This window comes from Dipodomys merriami, unplaced genomic scaffold (assembly GCF_024711535.1).
Source record: "Dipodomys merriami isolate MVZ:Mamm:240054 unplaced genomic scaffold, mDipMer1.0.p SCAF_16, whole genome shotgun sequence".
Lineage (NCBI taxonomy): Eukaryota > Metazoa > Chordata > Mammalia > Rodentia > Heteromyidae > Dipodomys > Dipodomys merriami.
In genome coordinates, this window is record NW_027202937.1 from 3,447,483 (window position 1) to 3,467,739 (window position 20,257).

The following is a 20,257-nucleotide window of genomic DNA, read 5'->3' on the forward strand; positions in this document are numbered from 1 at the left end:
GTCCATCTTCATTTGTCTTCCTCAAAGGAAGGTTGGAGGTTGTCACCTCCAGCTGTTGCCAGTAGTCGTGTTCTGCAGTCGCACATTCCAGTTCTCCAGAGGCCAGTGCTTTGGACTGGGTTTCCTGGCCTGGTGGACCTCTCAGAGCTGGACCCCAGAGGGAGGGGGGAATGAAGAAAGGCAGAACAGGCCCTAAGTTCAATGACATTTATAACTGATTAAAATCCCCAGCCTGGCGCCATCCTACAGCATGAAGGGCAAGTCCAAGTTCTTCTCACCGGTGCCCACGTAGATGTAGCCATAGTTTTTGGTACGAGGAGCATGGTAGAAGGTGAGGCCTGGCCAGAGCAGGCTGCGTAGCACCACCAGAGCGTTGCCCCTCTCCATCTGGATGCTCCAGGACCCTGAGAGGACAGGCGGGAGGTGAGGCCTGGGGCTGTGGAGCCCCAGATCTGCCTGCAGGGCAGAGGCCCCCTGCTTTGGGCGGCCAGACCTGGTACTGAGGGTCTGGTGGAATGGGAGGCCTTTCCACCAGACCCTGTGTTTCCACCAGACACTCTGTGCTGATTGCCTTCACCTTCCAGGAAGGTGAGGAAACAATGCTCAGCAAGACAGGACTGCTCAGCACAGCTCAGTAGGGATCCAGGCTTCTCCCCCGCCCCGCCCCCCCCCCCCCCCATCTACCCATACCAGGGCCGGTCACATTTCCTTCCCGTCACTAGTCCTAGTATAGTTTGCCTCCTGCTTACATAGGTTCTCTTCCCAGGTCCCAGAAGCCTCTGAGATGGATTAGACCTCCAACTAGGGGCTCCACTTCAGGCATCTAGGCTCAGTGGACCTCCTGACTGCTAGTGGACTGGGAGGGGGCTTGGGTTGCTAATTGGTGGTTGTCAGTGCTGAGTTCTGCCCCGCTTTGTACCCTCCAGGCAGCAGCGAGCCGGCCCAGGCTGAGTGCTCCAGCCATGAGGACTTGGCTGATCGGGCTTGCTCCAGCTCTAGATCCAAGGGAGGGAGCCGCTGTGTGGGAGGAAGGAGCCTGGGAAAATCGCCTCTGGATGCAGATCTGGGCTTCTATTCCCTTGTGCACTGAGGCCTCTCCCCCAAACCAGCCACAGCCCTGCTCAGGGCCCTGCCAGAAAGGCAAATGCTTTGAAGGTTTTGGTGCTGGACCAACCAGCCATGCACTGCGAGCTGCTCCCAGGCCTTCATCCACTGCCAGCTCAGCTCTGCTGCTTGGCTCCCAACACCCTAGCTTCCCACAGCCCACCTCCAGCCACAGCCCACCCTGGTCACTCCACACCCAGCAGCCTCAACTCAGTCCCCACCCACTGGGGCCACCCTGTATCTAAAAGACCTGACTGCCAGGGACAGCCTGGTGTCAGCACAGCAGGGAGATGCCTGCCCAGGCCAAACCAGAGCTTTCTGAGAGCAGAGAGGTCTGCTGACCATGGCCCTCCGAGTTTGCCTTAGTAATGCAGTGACTGTCACTAAGCACCACCACCCATGAGGTAGAGCCAAAAGATGGATTTATCAACTCCCTGACCCAGGAGACTGCCACACAACATCAAGAAAAATGTAGGAGGGCTAGGCATGATGGTACATGCCTGTAATCCCAACTACTTGGGAGGCAGAGATAGGAGGATCTTGGTCCAAGGCCAGTTCAAGTGAGATTCTATCTTAAGAAAAGAAAGCCAGGCACCAGTGACTCATGCCTATAATCCTCCTCAGGAAGATGAGATCTGAGACCTGAGGATCATGGTCGAAAACATTTCAGGCAGGCAAGTCTATGAGACTTACTTTTTAGTTTTTTTTTTCTCTCTCTCTTCCTCTCCCTCCCACCCCCCCCACCCCCCATCCTGGGGCTTGAACTCTGGACCTGGGCGCTGTCCTTGAGCTCTTCAGCTCTAGGCTAGCGTCTACCACAGCACCACTTCCCGTTTTCTGGTGGTTCATTGCAGATTAGTCTCATGTACTTTCCTGCCCAGGCTGGCTTTGAAATAAGATCCTCAGGGAAGTGGTGCTGTGGCTCAAGGGGTAGAGCGCTTGCCTTGAGCTGAAGAGTGCAGGGAGAGTGCCCAAGCCCAGAGTTCAAGCCCCACGACCAACCAAAAAAAAAAAAAGAAATGAGATCCTCAGATCTCAGCCTCCTGAGTAGCTAGGATTACAGGCATGAGCCACTGGTGCCCAGTCTATGCGACTCTAACTACAATTAACCACCAAAAGGCTGGAAGTAGAACTGTGGCTCAAGCATTAGAACACTAGCTTTGAGCAAAAAAAAAACAAACAATGCTCAGGCCTTGTTTAAGGACCAGCTCCACATACACAAAATGTAGGGCATGTCTGTGCCGTGTTGCACAGGCTCTGGCAGGAGCTCTCCCGCCTTCTCTGGGCACTGGCAGGTCTGTCCAGGCTGGCCCCTTCACAGGTCAAGAGGCCTCAGCCTGTTGCTTTTAATCACATCTCCAGAAAGCATTGCCCAGGGGAGATGAGGGTGCCAGATGGCAACACAGTGTTCTCAGTGCATGGTGCGTGGCAAGCCCCAGCCCAGAAGGTACCATTCCCTAGCCTCATCATCCCACCAGGGCCTGCCTTGCGCATCCTCTGAAACCACAGTCCTACAAGAGGCCTGGTCCCTCCCTGCCCTGGGAGACCACAGCCCCTTTGAACTAAGAAAAGCCAGACTGCTCATTGCTCTCTGCCTGCCTAGACAGCCTGTAGTCCTCTTTGAGCAAATGCCCTGGAGAAGAAGTCCTGGAAATCCCCCACCCCAGAGAGCCCCTTATCTCACCAGATGCTGGCCCACCCAGGCCAGTGCTAGGCTAGACCCTGCCTCCCTTCACCCACCTCTTGCCTCTAGTACGTAAGTAGGGCTCAGAAAATGCCCCCTAGGCCATCATCAGGGGCTCCCACCTGCATAATGGGGAGACACTGGCAGGATGGCAAGTGAGCAATACAGCACCCCCAGCAGGGCCAGAGGGCTGTGTGGAACAGGCCCAGGGGTGCCCACTGAAGTATCAGCCTGTGAGGAGCCTGCCTCCCTCCCTTGCATTCCTGTCACACTCCTGCCTTCTCAGTTCCGGGCTCGGCTGGTCGTCTGGGAAACAGACTCTCCACGTGCCAGGAGTCACGTAGCGTCTACCTGAGCAACCAGTGCTTGCTGTCATCCTCAACCTCTTCCTTGGTGCAAATGCTGGGACGCCCGGGCCCAGCCAGCTGCCATCACCCCTCCTTAGGGATGGGGAGACGCCTCGTGCTCTGCTCCATAGCCCCTGCCCTCCCATCCTGCCTGCTGACCGCCACTGCTGCAGCCCCAATCACCGAGACCACCATGGGTACGTGTCAGGTCAGAGGGGCCATGCGAGACCAGAGGAGATGGCATCCGCTCTCCTCAGATTACAGCTCCCTAAATTGTGTCACCTTAAAAAAAACAGACACCTCCTTCCCCAGCAAGGACATAAGATAGAGGCAAACCCCTAATACCCTGGGGACAGAGGAGGAATTCGGTAACACCCCAGTGCAGCCACCAGTCTAACTGATGGGTGGTGGGGTCCCCTGATCCAGGGCAAGATTTGCCAGCCAGGCTTCCAAGGAACTTCCAAAGGAACACACACACACACACACACACACACACACACACACACCCCTGTAAGGCTGGTCCAGTGCCTTGTTTCCACCCCTCCCCAGGCCATTGTCTCATTCATCCTCTCCTGTCTTTCCCCTATAGTTCTGCTTTCCAGGCAGCAGGTCTCTTGCTGCCCTCTGCTGCCCAAAGTGAGCATTGCTGCCGAGAGTTCTGTAGCTTGTCTCATTTCATCTTCCCAAACCTTGAGAGGATGAGGTGTCTGTCTTGTTCCCACACCCACTCAGCAGCTACTCTGTGGCTTCCTGCTAACAGACCAAAAAAGTTAGGGAGCACTGGATGGCAGAATACCATCTAAAAGTCTGGCCTCTGGCCTACTGCTCCATCCATGTCACCAGCTGCAGCCCAGCAGAGCAGATGATGTTCCCTTAGAAACACTATGCTTGCTACTGGGACACCACTGGTGGCTCACATCTGTAATCCTAGCTACTCAGGAGGCTGAGATCTGAGGATCACAGTTCAAAGCCAATCCAGGCAGGAAAGTCTGTGAGAGTCTTCAATTAGCCACCAAAAACTGGAAGTGGTGCTGTGGCTAAAAATGGTAGAGCAGTAGCCTTGAGAGTAAAAGCTCATGCCTTGAGTTCAATCCCCATGACCAACAACAACAACAAAAAAAATGAGCTACTCAACTTGTACAGGCAGAGACAGAAGGCGGGAAATGAGGGAGAATGAAGGGAGGGGTGACATTGCTCAAGACACACTGTACTCATAACCTGACTTCTTTTCTTGGCCTATCCTGGGGCTTGAATTTAGGGCCTGGGTACATTCCTGAGCCTCTTTGTATTAAGGATAGCACTCCAACACTTGAGCCACAGCTCTACTTCCAGCCTTTTTGAGTAGTTTATTGGAGATAAGCGTCTCTTGGACTTTACTGCCTGGGCTGGTTTTGAACCATGATCCTCAGATCTCAACCTCCTGAGTAGCTAGGATTACAGGTGTGAGCCACAGGCACCCGGCTATAACCTGACTTTTCATAACAATTAAAAATATCATCTCAAGAAAACTAAAAAAGAAGTGTTTCCTCTAGGGCTGGGGGTGACTATTGTTCTGTCCTTCCCACAGTCACTTAAAAGGACACCGCATCTGCTTGACAGTTAAGGCTGGGGCCCTGAAGTCTAACTCTGATGCTTACTGTCACTAGGATGAACTCTTGGACCCTCTGGTTCTTCCCCCTCAGCTGGCTGTGGGGACTGCAGTGGGATAGGACTGCACACAGGGCCTGGCATACAGTAAACAGCATCCATGCACTAATGAGTTATTGTTAGTGTCATTGTCACCATTCTCAGAACACCAATCACGCGAGGGAAGAAGCAGGGCACTACATCGACCTGGCACCTGTCTTGGTTGCACACCTGCTCTTCTGTACTGGTAATGTTCAGGGCACAGAAAGGGAGTCCAGTGGCCCTGCCAAAAAAAAAACCACTGGCCTTCAGAGCTGTCTAAGATGAAAAAAGCACTACACACACATAGCAGGAGGCAAAACATTTGGAGCTCATTCTCTTAATGGGTGGTCTGCTCACCTATACGGCCCAGCCTGTGCCCAGCATGCAGCAGAATTGCCAAACTAAAAGTTGAGACATGTGTAACATCTCTAGGACTTCCAGGGCTGCTTGGAAGAGCAAAGAGTCAAAAGTGGAGATGTGGCTCAAGTGGTAGAGCACCATCTTTGAGAATGAGAATGTATGAATGAGAGTTTGAGGCCCTGAATTCAAGCCCCAGAACTGGCATGCATGTACACACATGCTCGTATGTGCACACACAGAGGCTGCTCTGAAAACCAAGAGACACAGAGATACCACACATCTGTGAGAGCATATGCCAACAGTTCTCCCTTTTGTTACTGAAGACCATTAACCGAGCGTCTGTCACAGCAGAGCACTGGGAAAGCCCTACCCACAACAACTCCCACCAAACCCACAGTGCCATTCAGGCCCTTGGTCCCAACCCCAGAGAGAATGGCAGGAGGCATGGCCCGCTGCCCTGAGCTGAGCCTCTGAACTGTTACCTTTGGGGATGTCATACTCCAGGGAATCCAGGAAGTCCAGGGAGGGGTCCAGGTTAGCCTTCTCAAGCAAGGTCTTGTTCTTCAGGTCCACAGCCTCCCTGAAGTGGAAGTAGGAACTGAGCTTCTTGACCTCAGACATGGAGAGTCCTAGAATGAGGCAAACAGGGAGGATGGTGGGCCCAAAGCCCACAGGCCTTTTCTCTCCACATTAGGATGGCAGGGAAGGACTTGGAAAGAGACTCAGAGTGCAGCGACCCCTGCTAACTGTAGCACCAGAGGCGCATCTCTATCTCCCAGCCATTTACACTTCAGCTCGGGTATAGACACCTTCCCGCCCTGGAGGGGAACCCCGGAGAATCTACCTTCAAAGGTCCGATTGACATGAGTAGACCCAAAAGGGGTCTTGAAGAGGGCACCTCGGGGAATAATGGCCACAGCCCTGTCAATCTGGTCAATGATAGACACCAAGCGGGTCTCCTCCTTGATCTGGATCTGAGGAGACAGAAGAGCATTCATTCAGCCTGGCACAGGACCGTGGCACTGCCACCTGTCTGAACCGCCAGTGTCCAAGCACACAGACCACACCAGACAGGTCCTTACCTCGATTCCCTCCTCAATCCATGCCTTTCTTCCCTCTCTTCCTTTTCCCCTTCCCTTCCTTCTCTCCCTCCTTCCCTTCTCTTTCCTTCTTTCTCTCTCTTCCTTTCTCCCCTTTCCCTTTCCCAACCTTCCTTTTTGTGGGCTAGTTTCCAGTCCTTGGACTTGAACTCAGGGCCTATATGCTGTCCTTGAGCTTTTGTTCTACCACTTGAGCCACAAACTCCACTTCTGGCTTTTTTTTGGGGGGGGTGCTTAATCGGAGATGAGTTTCATGGACTTCTTTGCTGGGGCTGGCTTCGAACTATGATCCTCAGATCTCAGTCTTCTGAGTAGCTAGAATTACCAGTGTGAGCCACTGGCACCTGGCCCTTCCTTCCTTCTGTGTGTGTGTGCTGGTAGTGAGGATTGAACTTAGGGCTTCACACTCCTACTTGGCTTTTTGGTTCAAGGCTGGCACACTACCACTTGGGCCGCAGCTTCACTTCCCTAGCCTTCCTTCCTGGAAATGATAATGCATACATGTGATATAATATTCAAATTATAGATGGACACTGTGGCTCACTCCTGTAATCCTAGTGACTCAGAGGCTGAGATCTCAGGATCACAGTTTGAAGCCAGCCCAGGGAGGAAAGTCCATGAGACTCTTATATCCAATTAATCAGCAAAACACTGGTAGTAGAGCTGTGACTCAGTGCTAGAGCACTAGTCTTGAAGTATTAGCCTTGAGCAAAAAATCTAAGGAACAGTGCTCAGGCTCTGAGTTCAAGCCCCACAACCAAAAAACAAAACAAAACCACACACACACACACACACACACACACACACACACACAAACTAGTGAGCTGGGCACCAGTGGCTCATGCCTATAATCCTAGCTACTCAGGAAGCTGAGATCTGAGGATTGTGGTTCAAAGCCAGCCTGGTCAGGAAAGTCCATGAGACTCTTATCTCCAATAACCACCAAAAAACCAAAGTGGTGCTGTGGTTTAAAGTGGTAGAACACTAGCCTTGAGCTGAAGAGCTTAGGGACAGTGCCCAGGCCGAGTTCAAGCCCCATAACTGACAAAAAAAAAATAGAGTAACCATTTATATAGTTTTATATTCTGATCTTGGTAGCTTAGCATTATTTCTAACATTTCCCATATTATGATCTTATTTTTTTATGTCAGTCATGGGGCTTGAACTCTGGGTCTTGGTGCTGTCCCTCGCTCTTCAGCTCAAGACAAGCACTGTATCAGCCAGGCGCTGGTGGCTCATGCCTGTCATCCTAGCTACTCAGGAGGCTGAGATCTGAGGGTCATAGTTCAAAGCCAGCCCTGGCAAGAAAATCCGTGAGACTCTTATCTCCAATAAACCACTCAGAAAACCAAAGTAGTGCTGTGGCTCAAGCAGTAGAGCATTCGCCTAGAGCTGAAGAGCTAAGGGACAGTGCCCAGGCCCAGAGTTCAAGCCCCACAACTGACAAAAAAAAAAAAAAAAGAGTCTCACAGACTTTCCTGCCTGGACTGGCTTTGAACAAGGATTCTCAGAACTCAGTCTCCTGAGCAGCTAGGATTACAGGCGTAAGCCATGAGTGCCCTGCTTATTATAACCTTTTTTTTTTTAAATCCGGTCGTGGGGGCTGAACTCTGGGCCTGGGTGCTGTCCCTCAGCTCTTCATCTCAAGGCTAGTGCTTTACCACTTGAGCTACAGCGCCACTTCCAGTTTTTTGTGCTTATGTGGTGCTGAGGAATCGAACCCAGGGCCTCATGCATGCGAGGCAAGCACTCTACCACTGAGCCAACTTCCCAGCCCTTATTATAACCTTTTTACACTGAAGAAATCCACTTATGGTAGACACCAAGAACACCCATGAATGAATGTCTGTGTTCGTAGGGATGTCTGGAAATAGCAGCCCTGGACAGAGACCACAGAAGCCTCAGAGAGTAGCACAGAGGCATAGTGGTGAGGTACCTAGGTACTCAGTACTCAGCCAGGCAGGAGTGGAAGTAATGGTAACAGTAATGTCCTAATTGCTCTAGGGGTAGCTTTTTGTTAGTGGTGATTGACTGATCTGGTTTGGTGCTGGGGAATGAATTGAGGGCCTCACACGCATATAATGATGCCTATGCCCATGCCCTCTACCTCTGAGCCACAGCCCAACGCTAATAGGCTGACTGGGAATGGCCACTAGGGGGAGCCATTGATACACCCCATCTCCCGGACCTTCACTCACCACGACTTCTTCATCGAAAGACTTCTCACCCTCGGTCACCTTCTGGAGCTCTGTGTGCTCATACTCATGCGAGGGGTCCCCCATGAAGCGGCCCTTCACCACATCTGTCTGTGTCACCATCTCCTCTGTGGCCGGGGGTAAGAGGCTCCATTCTGTGCAGTTCAGGCTGCAGACAACACAACACTGAGGTCACTAGATTCCAACTCCTTCTCATACCAGGTTTCTTGCCACCTTCCCTCCTCATCCCTAGGATCCGACCTCCAGAGACCTTGTCCCCCTGGGGACCCTTAGGATCTGTAAGTGCGTATGGTGCGCAGCCCACCCTCCTCTGACATAGATTCAAATGCTTCTCAACTTCAATGAGGTTATATCCTGCTTGATAAGCTGACAATGCCAAGTCAGCTTTCGTCAGTGGCTCATCCTTATAATCCTAGTGATTCAGGAGGCTGAAATCTGAGGATCATGGTTGGAGTCAGCCCAGCTAGGAAACTCTGTAAAATTCATCTCCAATTCATCACCAAAACGCTGGAAGTAAAGCTGTAGCTCAAGTTGTAGAGCACTAGCCTTGAGCAAAAAACCTAAGGGACAGCACCTAAGCTCTGAGTTCAAGCCCCAGCACTGGCACACTCACAAACACACACACACATACACACAGAAAATCTTGTCAAGTCAAAAATGCAAGGCAAGCATAGTGGTGTATGCCTGTAATTCCCAGCATTCCATGTGTTGAAGCAGGAGGATTGGGAATTTAGGGCCAACCTGAGCTCTGCAATTATTCCAAAGCCAGCCTGGGCTACAAAGTGAGACTCTGTCTAAAATGAATAAATGAATGAAACATAAATGCATTTTAACACACTAACAAATCTGACAGCTTAGCAACACTGGACCATCCACACCCAGTGGATGTCCTCAATCCCCTCTGGCCTGGGAACTGCAGTGGATCCCCAGCTGCTCTCCCTGCAGTCACACCTACTCCCCCTCACACTGGCCCACAGGTACTACTCACTTTGGGTCTGTTCTCAAGTCTGAACTGATCAGAAAGGATACCCTGCTCACTCTAGTTCCTGTTCTTAACACTACCTGACATGTAAGTACTTTTCGGTCTCCCTTTTCTATTATCTGACCATCAAAACACACTACAACATGAGCTCCACGGAAGACAAGTCTTGGTCTTATTTACCATTGAATTCCTGTACCTAACCTAAACCAAATCTTAGCATATAGTAAGTGCTCAGCAAATACTTACATGGTAAAGGTAAGAAGAAATGAACCTCAAATCTCCCTTCGTCCATCCAAACTGTCCTTGAGACTCCAGGTCTATACTTAAAACCTCCTACTTTGCCTTCAGCACTTCACCCAACTCCGCCTCTTCCCAGGAACACTCTGGAGGGCGGAGCCAGTGCTGATTTGGCCCCCCTCCCTCTACTCCCCTACTTAAATCTTCATCTGGTCAGTGCTGGACAGATGCAGCTTGAATGGGGTGCTTCAAGGAGTGGTTAGCTCCCCACCACCACCGGATAGGAGGCTAGATGCTCCCTATGGCAGACTCCAGGGAATATTCTCCAGTTTTTTGTTTGCTTTGTGCTGGTTCTGGAGCTTGAACTTAGATCCTAGGTGCTGTCCCTGGGCGTTGGCTAGTAGCGCTATTACTTGAGCCACTGCCCGACTTTTCGGCTTTTAGTGGTTAACTGGAAATAAGAGTCCCAAACACTCTCCAGCCCAGGTTGGCTTCGAACAGCGATCCTCAGATCTCAGCCTCTGGAGTAGCTAGGGTTACAGGTGTGAGCCCGGCCCCAAGAGTGTTTTCTACTTCCAAGAGTGTGTGCGCACGCGCGCACGCGCGCACTGTGCGCGCGCACACACACCACCCCCGGCCCCGCCCTCAGACCCCGCCCCGAGGTTCCCTTTCACCCCGGGGTGGCGCGGCCCAGCCCCCCGAGCCGCGGCCCCGGGCCGCCCGCTGCCCGTCCCACCCCGCGCAGGCGCAGGCCGGCCCCGCGCCCCGCCGCCCCGCGGCCACCTGTAGAGCGTCTTGCGCGGGGCCAGCTGGTCCTCGCTCAGGCCCTGCGCGATGTAGTAGTCGGCGACCAGGCCGAGGATGCGGCCCCAGAAGAGGACGCGGTCGTAGCGGTAGTCGCGCTTCACCAGCAGGAGCGACGTGAGCAGCGAGGCCCGACGGTCCGGGCTCAGGCCCTGCCCGCTGCCCGAAGCCAGCTCCAGCGACAGCAGGAGGCTGTCCGAGTCCATGCCGCCACCGGCTCCCAACGCCCGGCGGGTGTCTGGAAGCCGTCTCCATGGAGACCCGGAGGCCCGCCCCCGCCAGGCCGGAAGCCGGGCTCCGCCCGCCGCGCCCCGCCCCGCCCCGCCCTCCCGCCAGGGAACCCGCGCCTACAGCTTTCAGACCTCAGCGCGGCTGGTTACTTTGGGCCTCAGTATGTGAAGAAACGCGCCTAAACCACCTCCTGGCTCCAAGAGCCAAGGCCCAGACACGCCCCTTCACTCACACTCACGCACACACACACACCCTGTAGGTGAGTCCAAGTCGTACAGGCCCCGCCCCGTCCACTGTGTGTCCACCAGATGTTCCCTCAGCTCCTTCCAAGGGCTATCCCACGAGGGACCAGAGGGCCACTCCTTGATACAGGACGTAGAGGGTACTGACTACACTTACCTTGGGGCCCAAAACTGGTGCGTTTAGGCCCAAATGGTAGACCCACTGCACTAAACACTACCAGCTTCATAGTCACCTCTGGAGTCCCCAGCCAATGTGAAACACAAACAGGCTTCTCAGCAAGCTTGCTGCTGAGGAAAACAGCTTTGTCAGTGTTAATTTTTTCTGTCTGGGTTCCTTTGGGGAAGACTCATAAAATCCTAATGACCTAAGCCCCAATGCCAAACCCATGGAGAAATGAGCCTAAATTACCTAGATAATTACTTTGTTTTGACTGTTTAGGCATTGTTTATGAAGGCATTTAAAACAAGTATTTGAGCTGGGCACCTGTGGCTCACGCATATAATCCTAGCTATAACAGCAGGAGGCTGAGGTCTGAGGATTGTGGTTTGAAGCCACCCAGTTCATGGTTCTCATCTCTAATTAACTACCAAAAAGCTAGAAGTAGAACTGTGGCTCAAGTGGTAGAATGTTAGCTTTGAGCAAAAAAGCTCAGGGAGAGTGTCTAGGTCCTGAATTCAATCCTCAGGACCGCCACGCCACGCCACACACACAGTATTTGAGGGAGTTGACTTAGGTTAATATACCCATCTTTCACCTCAAAATGACAATAACCCCTTATTCACAAGTTCCCTAACTCCCATTGGTCAGAACCCTTCACTTTGTCCCCTCCCTAAGTGGGAAATATGGCTCAGTTCTGCTTCTATAAGGTCATATAGGACAGAAAAATCAGCAAAAGGCTAATGCTGACTGGTGGAATATGCTTCAAGTGGTCACACAGAGAAAAGAACCCAAATGTTTTGCCTTCATTGAATTATGGATTTCCCCATTAACTCTAGTTCCATGTACCAGAGCCTGAAGTGATAGAGGAGAGTCCTGAAGCTTCACAATACTGACATCCTGGGTAGGACAAGCTGTGATTTCAACTGAAAACCACATATGATGCAGCCCTGAGGAGCACCTGTCACCTCTACAGCCAGGTGCACCGGGTTCAAACCCATGCTGTAGAACCTAAGAAAGTTAATCCCAAACTTCACCTATAAAATACGACTTATGCTGCAGAATTGGTAGGATTAGATAATGCTTAGAAGTGCCTAAAACAGGGGCTGGGAAGGTGGCTCAGTGGTAGAGCGCTTGCCTTGCAAGCCTGAGTGGGTTCAATTCCTCAGCACCACATAAGCAAAGAGAAAAAAGCCGGAAGTGGCACTGTGGCTCAAGCGCTAGAGCGCTAGCCTTGAGCTGAAGAGCTAAGGGACAGCGCCCAGGCCCAGAGTTCAGGTGACACGACCGGACCAAAAAAAAAAAAAAGTGTCCAGGCACAGGGAGCTGTGTCCCAGGCACGGAGGACTCCAGCCTGGCAATGGAGCCAGTGCATCCTGAAGAACGGAGAATGGAAATTCAACAGTCTCTGGAGGTTGAATTCAATACTTGAAAAAAAATGAAATTCTGTGTGTGTGTGTGTGTGTGTGTGTGTGTGTGTGTGTGTGCGCGCGTGTGCGTGTGTCTGTACTATTACTGGGGCTTGAATTCAGGGTCTGGGCTCTCTCCCTTACTTTTGCACCTAAGGTTGGTGTTCTACCACTTGAATCACAACTCTGCTCCCAACTTTTTAGTAGTTAACTGGAGAAAAGATACTCATAGACTTTGCTGCCCTAGCTAGCTACAAACTGCAAACCTCAGATTTCAGCCTCCTGAACCATAAGATTATAGGCATGCACCACTGCCACTTAGCTCAATAAAATTATTTTTAAATTATTAGTTAAAAAAAAAAACAAGTCCTGGTTATCACCAAGCTTTAATGACCTCAAAGGACAGGCACCAGCCTGAGCCTGAGCCTGCACAAGGCTGGACTTTCAGCCTCCAAAACTGTGAGCCAAATAAAACTCTACGGAAAGGAGAAAAACAAAAAAAAACACCTCACAGTATATATGCAGATACCATGTTTCAAGCACTTTACTTGCAATGTGTGTATTATTGTCCCACTACACACATACACACATGAATACGCCTGTCTCCAACAAAAACTAGCAGGGTGAGGATTCTGTCCTCAGGTTGCTTCCAGGAATGTGCAGGATTGCCTTCCCCAGGGACAAAGAACTCCAAGCCTCAAATAGACAGGACAGAGTGAAGCCAAGACAGTGACGGCCAAGTCTGATGTTGATGAAGATGAACTGCCACAAGCAGGAGGGCAGGGTTGTGCCAACAGCAATCACAGCATCCATCAAACAGCTGTACTGGAGACAGGTTGGGCCAATCACCAGAAGGAACATCTGGCCAGAAGGAATGAATCCTACAAGATTCTATAGCAATTATGGGGGCCTCAGCCTATGGTTCAACCAGGCTTTATAAAGAGCTTATTTCCTTTGTACAGTGTAGTGTCTCAATCCTCCTCTCTTGACATTTTCTTCTTAGATCTGAAATGCAGGTTTACCAGACCCATTAAGAGCCCAGAATAGCAGTAAAAGACTGCAGGGCCTCTATCCAGCTTTAGATTCTCAAGCCTGGCATACGGCATATGTCCAATTGATGGTTGACTTAATGAAAACTGACATGCTGCAGCTTCCTCTGTCCTGAGGGGCTGGCAACAGCAGATTTGACATTCAGACTACCTAAGTGGAGACAGGCTTCAGTTCCTCCTCTTTAAGGTCACAGAAAAATCTTAGGAGGAGCTCCTCCCTTTGTCATTGTTTCAGCAAACCTGCTCAGAGTTTGCTGAAACCAAGCACCAGCCCAGACTGGTCCCTTCATCCCTGACTCTCATGCAGTTGCCAAGGAAAATTAAGTTTCTTACCAGGATTTGCCCAGATCAAAGGTGACTTCTGCTCTGGACACCCAGAACTTTAGGGTCACAAAGACCACTATGTGGCAAGGAATGATGGACTAGATGTTAACTGACAGGGACTCTAGTTTCATGTCTGTTCTTTTTTTTTTTTTTTTTTGGTCTGGTCATGGGGCCTGAACTCTGGGCCTGGGCACTGTCCCTCAGCTCTTCAGCTCAAGGCTAGCGCTCTACCACTTGAGCCACAGCGCCACTTCCGGCTGTTTTCTTTTTGCTTATATGGTGCTGAGGAATCGAACCCAGGGCCTCATGCATGCAAGGCAAGCGCTCTACCACTGAGCCACCTTCCCAGCCCTCATGTCTGTTCTTATCAGACGTTAACTTATAGAACCTTGACCAAGCCATATAACACCCCGACTAGCCTGAGCTGTGGAATAGAAAAACTAAAATTGGTGAAAAAAATTCTAGAAGCGCCGGGCGCTGATGGCTCACGCCTGTAATCCTAGCTACTTAGGAGGCTGAGATTTGAGGATCGCGGTTCAAAGCCAGCCCGGGCAGGAGAGACCGTGAGACTCCTATCTCCAATAAACCACCAGAAAACTGGAAGTGGTGCTGTAGCTCAAGTGGTAGAACGCTCGCCTCGAGATGAAGAGCTGAGGGACAGCGCCCAGGCCCAGAGTTCAAGCCCTATGACTGACAAAAAAAAAAAAAAAAGTTCTAGAAGCCCAAGAGAAGAGGCCCAAGAGAAAAACAAAATAACCTCAAGGCTGAGAAGTATCTACATATCCAAACTTTCAGGAAAATTTAATATGATTGTTCATTTTCTATTAAAATTCATGAGTCACACCCACATATGACTGCTAACAATTCTGAAAGGATAGAGCAAGAGCAGCGAAGGACCACCTCCCTGTGAGACTCCATGGACCATCTCTGCTTTTCAACCCCGAACCAACCCCAGCAGCCTCCGTAAAGTCAACCTTTCATTCAACGATGATTATCAACATTCACAGCCATCAGCCCCCTCAGGAGGCCTGAGGAGGGGAGGCCAGGTGGCCAAGGGCAGAGCCTTCCTTCCTCCCTCACCAGAAGCAACTCCAATTCCAAGGAACAGATGGGTGAGTTGATACCAGAGAGAGAATTCAGCTGCTGTGTCTTCATAGATTAGGAAGCCCCTCCTTCACTCATGGAAGCCTTTAAGTGTCACTGGTGCCTGGAACCAAACGTAATCCTCCAGATGCATGGCTGGGATGGAAGACCGACCGCAGGACAGGGTCACGGTGAGTTTGTGGCCCCGGCTGGGTACTCTGTAGTTGAGCTTAGGCCGAAACCAATCTTCTCCACAGTCCCGGTGCCCCTGTGCCATGACAATGGTGCCCATGAGTGGAGGAGCCTGCAGCTCATTAAAGGCATCAGCCAGGAAAATGGCTCGAAAGAGACGACGCAAACAAGCTGCTGTGCTCAGGCTCTGGTCCACGCTGAAGGGGGCCAGCCGGGACAAGTCGAGTTCATAGAACTCTTTGGGGCTCAGGGCACTGCCCCCAAGGAGGATCAACACTCGTGGTACTAGCGTCCTCGAGAAAAGGTCCTCTAGGTGGCTGAGGACACTCTCCAGTTCTGCCAGGGCTTGTTGGCATTTCCTGCTGTTCGCCTCAGTGGGGGCCAGAGGTTTCTTCCTCACCACATCCTCTGCCTGTAAGGACAATGAACGATGGGAGAAAGGAGGTAAGGTAAGCCAGTGGCAGCTGAAAAAACTCTTTGGGATGTGTAACTAGACTTAACAGCATTGGACCACAAGCCCAAGGAAGTCTCTAAACCAAGATTTTGGGTTTTATCAGACAGACAGCATTCTATTAAAAAGGAAACTATAATTCTCCCATGCTTCCGCTGAAGCGGAAGGCATGATGATAAAAGCAGTGAAAAGTCAGGGAGTGTTCCTGGTGCGGCTGAAGGTAGCAAAGTTTAGTTACACAGGGAATACAGACTGAGGATTATTTTTGTTATACAAGGAATACACAAGAAAAAAGACTATTTGGGCTAATAAAGGTAATTCCAGAGTAGGTTCTCCAATTAAATATAGCCAATAGAATACATCTCTTTTATCACATGCTCCCCACTAAAATACAAGAGAAAAAAAAGTCAGAAAGGAAAGGGTGGAGGATATGGCTTCAGTGGTATGGTGCCTGCCTACTATCCGTGAGGCTCTGAGATCAAACCCCAGTACTGTCCCTTCTCACCTCCCCCCACAAAAGGAATAGAAAGAGTAAAAGAGAACTCCCGAGAGAGTGGAAAACTGGAGAATAGATGACATTGGTCAAAGTTTTGGGAAATGAAAGAAAGCAGCTGGAAGAGTTAAGAATTCAGGAATGGGGGCTGGGAAGGTGGCTCAGTGGTAGAGCGCTTGCCTTGCATGCATGAGGCCCTGGGTTCGATTCCTCAGCACCACATAAGCAAAAAGAAAAAAGCTGGAAGTGGCGCCGTAGCTCAAGTGGTAGAGTGCTAGCCTTGAGCTGAAGAGCTGAGGGACAGTGCCCAGGCCCAGAGTTCAGGCCCCACGACCGGACCCCCCCAAAAAAAACAACAACAAAAAAAAAAGAATTCAGGAATGGTGAATAGCAACTGTGGAAAAAGGGGGCACCCCTAAGAAACACAGCCATACTTAGGAATCCAAGAAAAGTCAAGAATTGGAAATACCCAGGAAACCGGCAGTACAGGCACCTCAGATGGCAAGAGTGAACACAACAGGGTTGAATAAAAGAGGATGCTCAGATCATCTGCAAATCCCCACCTTCTGCAGAGAATATTTCCAATACCATGTTTGGTGAGGGCCCCCCCCCCGAAAAAAAAAAGACCACTTGGTCCCCCACCCATTTTCCTTCCACAGTGAAGTTTATCACTGCAGAGGCCCAGAGACAGCTTGCAATCATTTATTCTGAAATCTTGTTAAACTATTATTTTGGTGTTTTTTGTTTATTGTGAAGATGCTATACAGAGGGGTTACAGTTACATGAGTAAGGTAATGAGTACATTTCTTATTGTTACCAACTCCTTCGTTTTTCTGCCAGTTATTCTGAAACCTTTACCAGCCCAATAAAAGCCTCCAACATGAAACACAGATACCAAAAGAAACAAATATGGAAAAGATTCTGGAAGAAACAGAGACACTGAAAGGAACAGGAAAAAAGCCTCAAAACTAAGCTGGACACTCATGGCTCCTGCCTGTAATCCTAGCTGCTCTAGAGGCTGAGATCTGAGGATCATGGTTCAAAGCTAGCCTGGGCAGAGTCCGTGAGAATCATATCTCCAATTAACCACCAGAAAACCGGAAGTGGTGTTGTGGCTTAGGTGGTAGAGCCCTAGCCTTGGGCTAAAGAGCTCATTAACAGCGCCCAGGCCCAGAGTTCAAGCCCTATGTAAACACACACACACACACACACACACACACACACACACACACACACACACACACACACACACACACACACACACACACACTAAAGAGCTCATTAACAGCGCCCAGGCCCAGAGTTCAAGCCCTATGTAAACACACACACACACACACACACACACACACACACACACACACACACACACACACACACACACACACACACACACACACACACACACACACACACACACACACACACACACACACACACACACACCCCGAAGTAAGGCTGTGGCTCAAAGTGGTAGGGTCCCAGGCCCTGAGTTCAAGCCCTACAACCGACAAAAAAGACAACCAGAGAGAAAAAGTGTTTGATGGTGTGGGAAAGGCAGAGGCCCTGAAGGTTTTTTAGACCCTCTTCTACCTGCATAACTACCATCTAAGAGTCTCCCCAATGACTTCCTCCCAAAGCCGGCACATACCTGGGGTTTCCGGTAGAAGTGCTTTAGCTGTTCATAGGGCAGCGGGAGTTGCTGGCGTTGGTACATGATATGCTTTAGAAGTTCACAAGTAAACTGACAGCAGCCCTCCTGGCTCACTGGCCCAGGAAACACCACGGGCACCAAGCAGTCTCTTGGGGAAAAGGCCTCGGGAGGATTGGAAGGTTCCTGGGCAGAGTTGGTCTCCAGCAGATCTAGGGGACCATGAGTTTCTTCCGGCTTCTCATACCATTCCAAATCTAGGGCGTGAAGACAGGGATGAAGCAGATAAAGTGAGAGGGCAAAGTCAGCCTTCCTGTGGCCTGTGGCCGCCAGACCAGCCACCAGACCCTCGGCAACCTCTAGGACGGGCGGCGATTCCCGATCCCCGCCTACGCTGACAGCAGGGCAGTGGGGGGAGTTCGCTCAGAAAGCGGGGGTCCCCGACCCTCGAGGACCAACTCCAGTCAGGGTGCGGGAGTCCCGGGCGGAGCCAGCGCGGGGGCGAGGCACACTGGGGTCAGACCGGAGGCTACGTGACTTAAGGGAGGCGGCGGTAGAAGTGGGAAGCCGGGAAGCAGGTCTCCAAAGCCCCTCAAGCTCGGAACCCCACACCTTACCAGGGACTGCAGCAGCACACTGCACTTCCGGCTCCGGCGTCGCCATCACGGCCTCCTGCTCCCTCCTCTCCCTGCGGTTGGCACCGGGGCCGCTCGGAGCATCCTGGGAAGTCCACGCCCCCACTTGTCTGGGCGGTCTCCGGGGGGGGGCGGGGCGCGGGGCGCGGTGGAGGCTGGCTGGGCGGGGCCCGAGGGAGCAGTGGGAGGGGCGGTGAAGCGGAGGCTGGCTGGGCGGGGCCGGGGGCGGGGCTCAGTGAAGCAAAGATTGGCTGGGCGGGGCCCGAGGGGCGGGGCTCAGTGAGGCGGAGGCAGGCTGGGCGGGGCCTGAGGGGCCGAGGGGCGGGGCGCGGTGAAGCGGAGGCTGGCTGGGCGAGGTCTGCACTTGAGGCTTGGGTTTCCTCCCAGACGGCGGCCCTTCCCTATCTAGGAACCCGAGTGCTCTGAGCCGCTGGGCGAAGCCTTCCAGAGCATTCCTGGGCTCAGGCACCCATGCACCTTCGTTCACTGGTCACTGGGTGCCCACTTCTTGCCAGGCCCTGTCCTAGGTGCTGGAGACAATACCTCCAATAAGCGGAGTGCAGACACTGTCCCTAAGGGATTCGCTGTGGATAGATGATACAATATAATAATTATACGGTGGGGGTGGGTAACAAGGGCTGTGAAAAGCAGGGGGCCTGACTTTTTGGTGTTGTTGGGGCAGGGAAAGTGGGGATTCCCAGAAGAAACTTGTGAAGAAGCTGTGTGACTGGAAGACAGCAGGACAACGAAGACTACCATCTCCCTAGTGTTCTCTATTCACAGAGTGAAATAAACTCATACGTGTGTGTGTGTGTGTGTGTGTGTGTGTGTGTGTGTGTGCTTGTGTGCTGGTACTGCGGCTGGAACTAGGGGAGAAGTAGGCTCTCACTTGGCTTTTCAGCTCAAGGCTGACTCTCTACCACTTGAGCCACACTTCCACTTCTGGCATAAGTTCTTTTTTTTTTTTTGGGGGGGGGTCCGGTCGTGGGGCCTGAGCTCTGGGCCTGGGCGCTGTCCCTCAGCTCTTCAGCTCAAGGGTAGCGCTCTACAACTTGAGCCACAGCGCCACTTCCGGCTTTTTTTCTTTTTGCTTTTGTGGTGCTGAGGAATCGAACCCAGGGCCTCAGGCATGCCAGGCAAGCGCTCTACCACTGAGCCACCTTCCCAGCCCCCATAAGTTCATATTATAAAGGGTTAAAGCTGTTGTAGTGGAACATAGAAGCCAGATCATAACAGGACTTACTGATGTCAATGAAGCCAGCCTTTGCAGGAAAGTCTGTGAGACTCTTCCTCCAATTAATCACACACACACACACACACACACACACACACACACACACACACGTGGAGCTGTGGCTCATGTGGTAGAGCATTAGTCTTGAGCACAAAAGCTCAGAGACAGTGCCTAGGGACAGAGTTCAAGCCCTAGGGCTGGCAAAATAAAATAAAGTTAATCTCTACAGGAGCTAGAATGTAGACATTGGATATTATAACAGTGAGAATGAGCAAGGACAGGGATACCAGTTAGAAGTAACAAGTGCAGGACACAGTGTATGGTTAAAGAGGCTCAACTAGGGTAGTCCCAGTGGGTGGAGAAAATTAGGTGAACCTTAGAAATATTCAGAAATGAGTTTAGCTGGGCAACAGTGTCTCACATCTTAATCATTTAGCTACTCAGAAGGCTGAAATCTAGAGGATTACAGTTCAAAGCCAGCCCTGGCAGAATTGTCCACTAGATTCCATCTCCAAAATAACCAGCAAAAGGCAGCTAGAGTTGTGGCTCAAGTTGTGAGTGTAAGCCTAGCAAGTATGAGTACATCAAAAAAAAAAACTCTATTGAG

The 20,257-nt window shown here is 51.4% G+C and overlaps 2 protein-coding genes across 2 annotated transcripts; both read right to left on the reverse strand.

Moving 5' to 3' along the window:
• Nucleotides 1-193: 193 nt before the first annotated feature.
• On the reverse strand, nucleotides 194-10,761 carry Rsph9 (radial spoke head component 9). Its single transcript, XM_070023652.1, has 5 exons — nucleotides 10,482-10,761; nucleotides 8,462-8,627; nucleotides 6,008-6,137; nucleotides 5,646-5,792; nucleotides 194-404 (listed from the first exon to the last, which is right to left on the reverse strand). The coding sequence occupies exons 1-5, from the start codon at nucleotides 10,706-10,708 to the stop codon at nucleotides 244-246; spliced, it is 831 nt and encodes a 276-aa protein (XP_069879753.1). The 5' UTR covers nucleotides 10,709-10,761; the 3' UTR covers nucleotides 194-243.
• Nucleotides 10,762-14,649: 3,888 nt separating this feature from the next.
• On the reverse strand, nucleotides 14,650-18,505 carry Mad2l1bp (MAD2L1 binding protein). Its single transcript, XM_070023655.1, has 3 exons — nucleotides 18,399-18,505; nucleotides 17,782-18,038; nucleotides 14,650-15,601 (listed from the first exon to the last, which is right to left on the reverse strand). The coding sequence occupies exons 1-3, from the start codon at nucleotides 18,442-18,444 to the stop codon at nucleotides 15,089-15,091; spliced, it is 816 nt and encodes a 271-aa protein (XP_069879756.1). The 5' UTR covers nucleotides 18,445-18,505; the 3' UTR covers nucleotides 14,650-15,088.
• Nucleotides 18,506-20,257: the final 1,752 nt, after the last annotated feature.